General features: G+C 40.1%; 1 protein-coding gene across 3 annotated transcripts in view; it reads left to right on the forward strand.

Moving 5' to 3' along the window:
• Window positions 1-5,210, forward strand: part of PLPPR1 (phospholipid phosphatase related 1) — a 118,433-nt gene extending 113,223 nt beyond the window's left edge. For 2 of the 3 annotated variants that reach the window (XM_014543234.1, XM_005870668.2), the window contains exon 7: window positions 4,076-4,574. In XM_014543234.1, the coding sequence (XP_014398720.1) occupies window positions 4,076-4,108 (33 nt within the window). In that variant the 3' untranslated portion in view covers window positions 4,109-4,574. Of the gene's footprint in view, window positions 1-4,075 lie in introns of all 3 variants that reach the window. The other variant, XM_005870667.2, reaches the window with a different exon arrangement.
• The last annotated feature ends 6,501 nt before the right edge of the window (window positions 5,211-11,711 follow it).

An 11,711-nucleotide genomic window follows, 5' to 3' on the forward strand; every position in this document is an offset into this window, starting at 1 on the left:
ACCCCCCCCCCCTCCCTGCATTGCTCAAGGGTTACCCTCTGTCTGAAGCCTTCTCCACCTTCCTTCTCTCTTCTCTTCGAGACCACGAATAGTTGACCAGGCCAAGAGACAACCAGGCCATATTTTGGGAGATTCCACTTACATTGAAAAAATGAAGTGCCAAACAGGGTTTCAAAAACTGCTATTCACAAGATAGATTTTTAAAAATCTTTTAATTAATATATTGATTTATTGCTCACAATAGGCAATAGTGGAACTTCTTTCACATATCTTTGTATCCATGTAGATCACCTCATCTAGGTACAACTTGAGGCCTTTCCTGAATACCAGTCTTGGGCCAGAGGACCCTCAGAGTCCCTCTGGACCGCCCCTCACAATTAAAGCCAAGAATATCCCCTCACGTCTGCCTCCTACAAGGACTTAGAGATCTTTGAGGATCTGAACTATATCTTCCTGACTCTTCATATTTCCTGGCATTCACTGGGTGTGAAATAATGTTTGGCGAGTAGACAGATGCAAGCCAGAACCAACGCCTGAGCTAGACGCTTGAGTCAAAACAAAGAACCTAAAATCAGGCCATAGAACCTCGATGGAAATTAGAAATGTATGAGCAACAGCGAACAGGACTTGTGCAGGCTAGTCCAAGTGAAGCTACAGGAAGCTGGATGGAAGTTCTGACCTCTCAAGTGATGTCTTCCATACCAACGTGGGAGGTTCAAGTAACCACCCTCCGCTGTTAATGTCAAATATTTCCACAGGGCGAGTGAGGAGAATGTTCCCTGTATTTGTTGGTCAAGAAAGCTGGCTTATTTCAAACCATCACATTCAATCTCACAAGAATCCTGCAATTGGCATCATTATTCTATTTTATAGATGAAGTGAGTAAAGCACAAAGTGTTTACGTAACCCAGTCAAAATGAAGACACAAGCCTATATATTTCTAAAGGCCCTGATTTCATTCCAGGGACATTTCGTTTTGAAATCTGCAACTCTCATTTGAAAATGGAAACATGCCCTAGGGGTTAGTGTGTTTGAACTGAGCTACAGCTCTTCCCAAATAAATATTTCCTCCCTTTTCCCCTGTGGGCAAGAGCTCCCCTGTGCAGTTCCAACACCCGTGTTTTCAGTTAGAAGCTAGTCCTTTGCCATTTCTGAATTGGAGCCATCTACCCAGGAGGCAGATCTGGGGGATCGGACAGGAGATCTGAACCTCTCTTCAGAGCACCATTCACACCCATGAAATCCATTTCACTGTTCAAAATACCTCAAGGAGAAGAGTAGATTGTCTGGATGGGGAGGGCACCCAGTCGCCCCTCTTTCCTTCCTCCTGACACTTTCCCCTTTGCCACATGGAGTCCCCAGAGCTACTGTGTTGCTTTCCTCTCTCAAATATCAACTCACATTTGAATGTCTGCCTTCTGTGACTCCCCTTGGTTGGGTTGATGGAGACAGGGTGCATTTTTCTAAAATCTTTCCCAAGCACTGACGAGAAACCAGAAAGTAGATAATTACAGAATGCAAACAAAACAAAAATGGCCACGTTTCCAAAGCATTATTCTGTGGTCCTATAGAGTTGTTGTGATCCTAAAGACACTGGCTTCAAGCCACTCTCTGCATCTGCATGCCCACATTCCCCAGAGCAATCAAGTTTAGTGTTGAACAATTTCGTTTCCTTGTGTCTCCAGATGGGGGGGAGGGGAAGAAGACTTGTTTTTTCTTTAACACACACAAGAATCTAATCCATGGGAGATCCAAATGCCTGGGACCTTACTCCAGGAGATTCTAATTCAGCAATTTGGAGGGGAAAAAGATTATATTTAAGAAAAAATCCCAGAGGAATTCTAATGGCCCCCTTCATGCCAGTGATATCAAAGATTTCATATTCTAAGTAGCAAAGAGGACTTGGAGAGAACAAACTTGGAGAGAAAGAAATCTGCCCAAAGTCACCCATTTAGTTATCTTAGAGTGTTGGATGACTTTATCTTAAGCTTTTACTCTTAAATGGAATATTATAAATGACCGAAGTATTAGCCAAAAATCAATTTTCAAAAGGGAAGCATACTATAACACAGTTATTTTTCACATTATGGTAAAAATGCATCCAACCTTAGTTTTTACAAATATGACAGATAAGAAGAGTACCTTGAAAAATACAAAATAGGCAATTTCTAAAATTCTTATTTGAGCTCTCAAACAGGAATCAGGAAACCTGTAATAATTAATTACAGCTATAGCCACAGTTTCTTAAGTTATTTGCCAATTCTATGGACTTGGGAGCTGAGGATGAGATGGGAGAGGTGGGTGGGGAGAGGTTAAGTTCAAACAAGAGAGGAAGCTTTGGGCTGCAAAAGGTGGGGGTTATGCAGTTAACCCTTGAACAACATAGGGGTTGGGGACCTGACCCCCCCACACACACACACACACAGAGTTGAAAATCCATGTATAAATTTTGACTCCCCCCAAACTTTACTAATAGTCTACTATTGACCAGAAGCCAAGAACATAAACAGCCCTGACCGGTTTGGCTCAGCGGATAGAGCGTCGGCCTGCGGACTGAAGGGTCCTGGGTTCGATTCCGGTCAAGGGCATGTACCTTGGTTGCAGGCACATCCCCCAGTAGGGGGTGTGCAGGAGGCAGCTGATCGGTGTTTCTCTCTCATCGATGTTTCTAAGTCTATCCCTCTCCCTTCCTCTCCGTAAAAAATCAATAAAATATATTAAAAAAAAAGAACATAAACAGTCAATTAACACATATTTTATGTTATATGTATTATATACTGTATTCTTACAATAAAGTAAGCTAGAGAAGAGAAAATATTATTTTAAAAATCATAAAGGAGCCCAGCCAATGTGGCTTAGTGATTGACAATCGACCTATGAACCAGGAGATCTAAGTTCAATTCCCGGTCAGGGCACATGCCTGGGTTGTGGGCTTGATTCCCAATAGGGGGCATGCAGGAGGCAGCCAAACAATGATTCTCATCATTGATATTTCTATTTCTCTCCCCCTCTCTCTTCCTCTCTGAAATCAATAAAAATATATATTTAAAAAAGAAAGAAAATCCTAAAGGAAAATACATTTACAGTATTTATTGGAAAAAATCTGCTTATAAGTGGACCCACACAGTTCAAACCCATGTTGTTCAAGGGTCAACTGCATATATAAATTATATAAACAAAATATAGGGGTTATATAAACAAGCATATAAACAAAAATTGACTAGAAAAAGCTGCAATCATAGTAGGAGATTTTAGCACATTACTCTCTGTAATTAATAAGCAAACAAAATATAGTAAAGACATCAATGTTTAAAAAGGGTGATCTAATGTGCATTATGTATAATCCTTCTCAAAACACATGAAACATGAAAACCACATAGAAGACTATAAAGTAAATCTCAAGGAATTTTAAAGAATCTATATCATACAGACTATATTCTCTAGAAAAAAATTTCAAAAATATCTAAAAAAAAAAAAACCTATGCATTTGAAAATATTAAACTCACTGCTATATAACTCATGACTCAAAGAATAAATAATATGGAAATTTTTCAAAAATTAGAACTGTCCAATATTAAAAACATCTATAATAATAAAAGCGTAATATGCGAATTAGACTAACATCCTTCCGGACAACCTTCTGGACAAAGCTGGGGCTGCGAGGAAAGCCTGGGTCCCGGGTGCCAGAGGGAAGCTGGTGCCGGCAGCCAGGGAAAGGAAGGCCTACTCTTGCACGAATTTCGTGCATCGGGCCTCTAGTTTCCTTTTAAAAGATGTGGGAGATAGCTATAGTTATTTGAGATCCTATATATAGTAAGTATAACATAAAGCAGAATTCTATAGAGAGAACAAATTTGGATGAAAAAATCATCTGATTTGGGTTGAAAAATGAGGGAAGATTTACCAGGAGAGGCAATAATTTCAGAGGTCTCAGAAGAGCATATCACAGAGAGGGAACAGCCTGTGCAAACTCGAGGAGATAAGAAAGCAAGAGAGATTCAGGGGGGAAAGAGGAGTGTGTGCATGTAGGTGTCAATCAACCCATCGCTAAGATTTTATCTGCTTGTGTTTGCAGAATCACTCTGCCTCCATGACCGAAGTTACCTGAGACGGCTGATGTGTCACAAGCTGGTTTGTGTTTTTTTTAATCACCCTCTAATTCAATACTTCAAGACACACAGTTACTCAATGTCAAACTGTGAAGACAAGTATTATGTTTATCTAGTTAGAGGCTAATGTTTTGTACATTTTTGTATGAGGAAGTGATGTAGCTTGCCCTGATTTTTTTTTTTTTTTGGTCAGCTTTAATATATTTATGCCAGAATTTCAAACCAACAAAATTTTCTTCTTGTTCAAGTGTGCATTGAAGAACCACATTTATTCAATGATTGATGTTGTTTTTGTGATATTTGTACACAAATCTTTTCTCAGTTTTATAGACACAGAAATAAAATTAATATTAACAATTCACTTTAACCGTTTATTATCACAGTTGCTGCCTCCTCCAGAATTTTTGAATATTAATGAAAGTTAACTTTTGAGTTGCAGGGAGGACAATGTTGGATAATGGCAAATGTCAAAATCAAATTGTACAGAAAGAAATATTACTTTCAAAAAGAACTTCGTGTTCTGATATCTTCATGTGTCATTGCATTCTAAGTTAAAGTAATATATTAATGAAGTCACCTCGTTACACAAACAATTGGCAGAAAAATCCTGAATTTGAGGGGTATTGGGATTATATGATTCTTTCTTAGACAATGGTCTCTCCCATCTACGAAACTCAAGATGATTCTGGAATTATGCCCTTGGGCAGGCATGTGACCCTAGCCTTCTTTCAAAAGCAGCCAGCACCAGCCTCCCCTGTCAACTCAATAGTTTTGTATATCATATTGTATGGACTTTATATGAAAATGAATATTTTACAGTTTGCACAGTATTATTTTACAGAAAGGTTATTATCAGAGCATCTACAACCCAGAGCCCAGAGCAACAGCTTGATTTTGTGGCTTTTAATTGTTCTAGAATTTTAACTGCATCTCATTTTTCTAGCATGGTGATAACCGATGTGAAACTCCTTTAAGAGAGGAGCTCCCTTGTCTGTACCTATCCGAATGTTTTCTTGACACTTCCATGTTGGCTCTTCTTACCTTTTTTTGTACATATTTTTTTTCTAAAGAGAAGGGATAAAAAAGTTATCACAAAATGTATTCTGGCTCATGTCTTTTATTTTCAGCTTCATCCACTGGGCAGAGGTATTGGAATCATCACAACGAAGTGTTCTCAGTACACATTTATACTTTGCAGTTCCAAGCCTGCTGAGCTAAATCCTAAAAGAGGCTGCACATACAGCACCAGTGTTAGAATCCAGGTCTGCCTGGCTCCGAATTCCACTCTTCCCACTACATCACGATGACTTCAATGTATCCAAAGGCTTTTTTCTCAAAAACAAACAACAACAACAACAAAAGTTACCTGCTTAGATGGTTCAGGAGGTGGTATAGGTGAAATACCTACTTACTTGGTTCAGGGGTGGTGTAGGTGAAATACCTACTTAGATGGTTCTGGGGATGTTGTAGGTAAAAACAGAAAAATGCATGTCATGAGAAGGATGGATTCTGTTTATGAGAAGGAACTTGCCAGCTTTGGGCTCTTATATAAGCTATCTACATGTAATGTTGCCCAATTTCAGACTGATTCGTTTTCTAAACATATTTTAGGATTTTTATTTTATAGCGACAGTGAAAGTTCAACTCTATTTCATGTTCATGGAAAGACATTCTGGAAAATGCTGTCAGGCTACACTGATTTTACATTACCCATTTCTTGCCTCAATGAGAGGCCATTTAACTATCTACCTACCAGATGGTATTTTCAAGAACTTAAGCTGATGATTTGAGCATTATCCTTGTATTCTTCTCTCTGGTTTCAATCTGGAAGGACCTAGTAGAAACGTCCCGAGCTCTCTAGCCACAGACCCCTATTTCCTGGCCTTTGGCTTCGGGTATATTGGTACATGACGGAGTCATCTTCCACAGGACACCACATTGAGGTACTTGGAACTAAGGGGCATGTCTGGGTTCACACCGCTGGGACCCCTGAGCCAGTCTGATCCCTACCATTATGCCATGGCAACCTTGGTGTTGCCCCTATTTAGCCCCAAGTTGCTTCACGGACCTCACATTATCTTTCAAGCCTGCCAATGGAGATTCGTTTCTTAGGGCTAGGGACCCCTCACGTGGGCCTTATCCCAAAACAAAGCCCTCTGTCTACATAGGACAAGTGGTCACTTAGCCTCAGAAAGAATGAATTCTGCAACGATCTTTTCTTCCTCTTTTTAAGGAAAGCCCAGGGGAGCCTGAGAAGTCTGACTCACTGTGAGAGGGAAGTAGGAAGAAACTAAAGAAAGGCTAACAAAGAGTGTTGATATAAGCAACCTCATGAGACAATTAGCCCCTGAGGATAACTATTTCTTTGGTTCAGCACCCAGAACAGGGTTTGACAGAGTAAACAGTTAAAATGTGTCACATCTATGGATTACAGACTTCCTCCTAATTTGGCTAAAGGAGACCTGACTCACTTGGACATAAAGAGAATTTGAATGGCTCCTAAAGGCATCTGAAAGATAAGTTTATTTAGATACAGGAATAGTAAGGGTGAGGAGACTGCACTCAGCAGTTATGAACATGTGGGTGTCTTTTTTAATAAGGCCTAAAGATCTCCCTGTTAGGCTGTGATCCCCAGAAGGGCTGTATGTTGCTCTACTGAACTGGAGAATGCAAACAGGCATAATCCCATACTCAGAAAGAGAAGGAGTGGGTATCGCTGGGATGATTTAAAGAGCAGAAGAGCCAGGAGTAGCATTTTTGTTTCCAAAAGTTGACTTGATTTCCATATTATGTGCAACTACCAGAACCTCTCAAGGGAGTTAAATATCTTGGAAGCAGATACATTAAATACTAGATGGCCCTAGTTTGTTTTAAGGAGTATTTACATTAAAGCTGTTACACTATTTCTGCCCTGCTGAATTCAAGATGTGTACTAGAACTAGCCTGTCATTTTCTATCATCCCTTGTACTACTGTGAGAATTTTATAATGAACACCGAACCTCTTACTTGTGTCTTTGTTCTTGATCCAGATGTCCCGGGATCGATTGATACATTTATTCCTTTGATAAGTATTTAATGAGCTTCTATGGTGTGTCAGGAATTATGCTAAGAACTGGGAATGTGCAGCAAAAAAAATTGACCTGCTTCTTACCCTCATGGAACTTAGAATCAAGTATAGAAAAAAAAGGAAAACAACCACAAGCCAATTGATATATAATTAGTGCTTTGAAGGACGACCTGATTTAGATAAGGCAAGATAGTTAATAGAAAAGGCTTCTTTAAAAACTGACATATATGTTAGAATGAGTAGGAAGTGACTAGACAGAAGCAGAGAAATGCATATGAGTCCAAGGAAACAGCATGTGGAAAGGTCCTGGGGCAGGAAAGAGCTTTACGCACGTGAAGAAGTAAAGGGAAGCCAGAGTGACTGGAGGACAGTGAGAGGTGTTCGATGATGCTGGTGAGCATGTTGGTGGCTTTGGAGGCCTTGTTGTGGGTTTTAGAACTTACTCTAAAGTTACAGGACACCCTTAAAAGACAGAAAGCCCTCAGTAAGCAAGAGAACGACATAATCAGGTTTGTCTTTCTCAGAAATCCTTCTGAGCTGCTTCTGTGTGTAGAATGAATTGAACAGAATCAAGAATGGAAAGGAGATGATCAATTAAGAGGTCGCTGAATTGGGCAATCCATGATTATGACTTGAACGAGGGTAGTGGTAGTAATAATGGAGAGTGGGTTGGAAGGATAGACTCAACAGGATTTGAGGCTAGATTGGATGTGGTGAGATGACAGCTTTCAGTAACACTTTCTTTCTAGAGAAACTTTTCTAAATTTAACTCCCCTGCTTGGGAGTTACAATTACCACCACCCCCCCATGCGTATTTCCATGGCTTTTCATAGTAACTTGACCACAACTGGTGGGGCAGGGTGTCAAGGCAAGGAAGGTGTGGTCTCTGAGTCTACCTGATCACTCAGGCAGGATTCTCAGGACAAAAGTCGCCACATGCCAGGTCTGAACCTCAGCCTGCGGGGCTGAAACCAGGCTCCGAGCTCCTCAGAGATGACCAGTGTTTTGTGAAGGACTCTTACCTATTGAATGTTGCAGGATAACCCGTTTCTCTGCATAAATATTTTCTAACACTAATCTAAACCTCCTAACGAGCCTCTCTATCCCACTGAGTAGAGGGGGAAAAATAAACTTAATTTGCCTATTAAGTATATTTGCCTCTCCTCCGGTTAGTCCAGTCTCTTCATGGTAAAATCCAATCCCTTTGGGTGACATTAACACTTTCCTTCTCTTCATATTATTGTTGTAATAATACTAAACCTCCCCAAGGCAAGTAAATAGCACGGGGTCGGGGTCGGGGTGGGGGGAAGGAGCAAGAGAATGCCGAGAGAAATGCATGTAAATACATTTTAAAATATTATCTCTAACACATCATAACCTAAACTAAAAAAACCATTTATTAATTGATGGTAGAATCATCTCTCTCTAGTGTCCAGAATTTGACATTCCTTACCCATACCCCATCTTGTAATTGAGATGTCTACAAAGCCATTTTGTTAGTTAAAATGTTGTTAGTTGAGCATGAAATCCCAGCCAAAAAATAAAATAAAATAGTGTATATGGATATTTCAATAAGCCCTGGGAAAAGCTTACTGCACAGCCCTGGTCCCATGGCCAACATGACTTTTCTCTGGTTTTCCTCAACTGGTGGGTTGTCTTCTTCTCTGTCCCAGTTTTTCTCATTCAGGATAATGCCGAACACTCACTGGACCTGTCTCACTGAGGTCAAAACACACCTCTGTTTGGCCTGCTTTATCTTTCTGTGCGTGTGGTAATATCAAAGTATTTGCAAAGGCCCCGTGTCTTTGGACTAGGAGAAAGTCTGTCTTTTACTATTATGTAAGAGACTTTACATAATACTTTTTTTTTTAACTACCAAAGTCTGTCTTTTACTATTACGTGCTGAGCCAATCAAACTGAGAAATTATAAGGACACTTACCACATTCAGCCTCAATTATAGTGGAAGCCATAACAGAAAAGCTGCGGCAACCTGGGTAGATACTGCTATCAGCTGGGTGAAATAATGGTTACATGAGTCTTGGGAAAAGACTGTAAGTTCAATCCTATTGTTAACTTATCTCTCCTTATGTGAGTTTAGGTAAAGTCAGCTCTCCACAGCTTAATTAACACAGCACTAAAATGGAAATATTTTAGCGTCTCCCTATGCTGTGATGGTTCATTTTATATCAGCCTAACTGAACTGCCAGGTGCCCAGACATTTGGTCAAACATTATTCTGGGTACGTCTGTGAGGGTGTTTTGGATGAGATTAACGTCTTGAATCAGTAGACAGAGTAAAGTCCATCCAATGAGTTGAAAGCTGAGTAGGATGAAAAGGCTGGCCTTCCTTCAAGTAAGAAGGAATGCCCCCTGCCTGGCTGTTGGAGCGAGGACATTGGTCTTTTCCTGCCTTCACGCTCAGATGAAGCATTGGCTCTTGGACCTTGAGCCTGCCAGCTTTCAGAGTGGAATTTACATAATGGCTCTCCTGGTTTTTAGGCCTTCAGGCTACACTTACATCAGCTTTCCTCGGTTCCAGCGTGCCAATTGCAGCTCTTGGGACTCCTCAGTTTCTACAGTTGCATGAGCCAATTCCTGATAGTGAATGTATTTCTCTGTATACATTCTGTTGCTGTTGTTTCTTTGGAGAACCTCAACGAATACAGATTTGGGTACTGACTGGTTGGTAAACTAACGAATGTAAGATCACCTAGTTGATCTTAATGTCACTGGACAAAGTGAAGAAGAAAAGGATGAACTCGGGGATTTTAATTCAGGGCTTATGTGCCCATAATGATCTGAAAGCCTCTATGTGTGCTCTGAAGAATATCCTTATCTCCTCTAGCCACAGGGCCGAGATTGCTAAAAATCAAACCCAGAATCTTATCTTGTGACTGGCTGAATTACAGTGCAAGTTGAACTCCCAGCCTCACCAGGTGCTCACTGTTGAAGTGAGAGCATTGAAAGGGGAAGGTACACCAGAAGTTAATGTGAGAATTAAATCAGGTAACTAACTGTGAAAAGCCTTCAGCAGAGTTTTTAGTATACAGTAAACACTCAATAAGCATTTTTGTGTCTGCGTTTCTGTAAAATAGATGGCGTATTGTCAGCTCATCTCCACTCTGAAGGTGACTCTACTCACCATAGATTTCACTTCTCACTATCCCATCATCACAAAGAAAATGTAACACAGTCACCTCTCACTACAATACATAATCCTCAGGTTATGCATATTATGTGACTTACAAAATTTTAAAAGTCTAATAAATTCAAAATGGTTATTGATTTTTAATTCCTCTCACTCAATTTTCTTTTTAAAATTTTGGCTGTGCAATTTATCCTACTATACCGCCTCAGTCCAGATCAAGGGAGAGTGTCCACGATCCTGATAGTCTTCAGTACAAATAACAGACAAGCCCACAGTCAGTAAGTAGCTTAAACAAATAAGGAAATTTATTCAATCCAATAACAAAAAATCCAAAGGTTAAACAGCTATGAAAACAACATAGTTAGAGCCCTCGTTCCACTCTCTGCAACTCATTTGGCTCAGACCTTGTGTATTGGTTTTGTCCTCAGTCTGGCTGCTCTCATGGCCCCAATATATCCTCAGTCTTAAGACAAAACAACATCCAAAGGGAAAATCTCCCATATCTTTGTTTTCTAAGACAAGGAAAACTTCACCCCAAATTCCCAAATGTCTCTTTCAATCTCCATTATCTTCAGATGTCTCTGACATCTCATTGGCCAGATGATGTCACATGTCCAAGCCTACACTAATCACTGGATGAAGAGAAAAGACCAATATGATTGGTCCACACCAATTAGCACTCACCTGTGGGGGCTGGAATTAAGTCTAGAATTCTCCAAGCACAGGGACCCAATTGGATACTACTAGAAAGGAGGAAGTTTAGGCTACCAAGAATATATGCAGCACAGATTTCAAAACCAATAAAACTTTCCACCAGAAGCAACAGAAATCTGTGAAGAGCACATACGAAGAATGAGAGAAAAATACCCAGACATGGTTAAAACATGACAATGAAACAATAGAGTGGCAAGCCTTAGAGATAAAGAAAATCCAGAGACTGTTTAGGGCTGACAGGTCGAGAATTATTTGTGTATTAAGAGGCACATAAACTGTTGTCTTTTGTCTAACCACCATGGAAAGGGAATCTGATAGGGTAAAAATCACTGGGACTCACATATGCACTTAAATAGGAAAATAACAAGTCTTCCACATATTAATTTAAACCAAAGGGACTTCTGCAGGCCGGCAAAGGATACATGGAAGGAGGGAATAGCTTGGAGAATCAAAATGTCTGGACAAGACAGTTCAGGAGTCATCTTTGTCCATAGGTTATAGAAAACACTTGAAATGTGGTTTCACCAGAAGAACACTGCCCCCAGCTTTCATTTGTTATGAAGATTACTAAGGAAAAGCAGGTGGGCAAACCATGCTGTTGGGCAATTCAATAGCCCTTGTTAGTAATGGATCTCATTTTTGTTCACTGTCCACCAGATGGACATGTTCTTC

Source organism: Myotis brandtii, unplaced genomic scaffold (assembly GCF_000412655.1).
Source record: "Myotis brandtii unplaced genomic scaffold, ASM41265v1 scaffold320, whole genome shotgun sequence".
Classification (NCBI taxonomy): domain Eukaryota; kingdom Metazoa; phylum Chordata; class Mammalia; order Chiroptera; family Vespertilionidae; genus Myotis; species Myotis brandtii.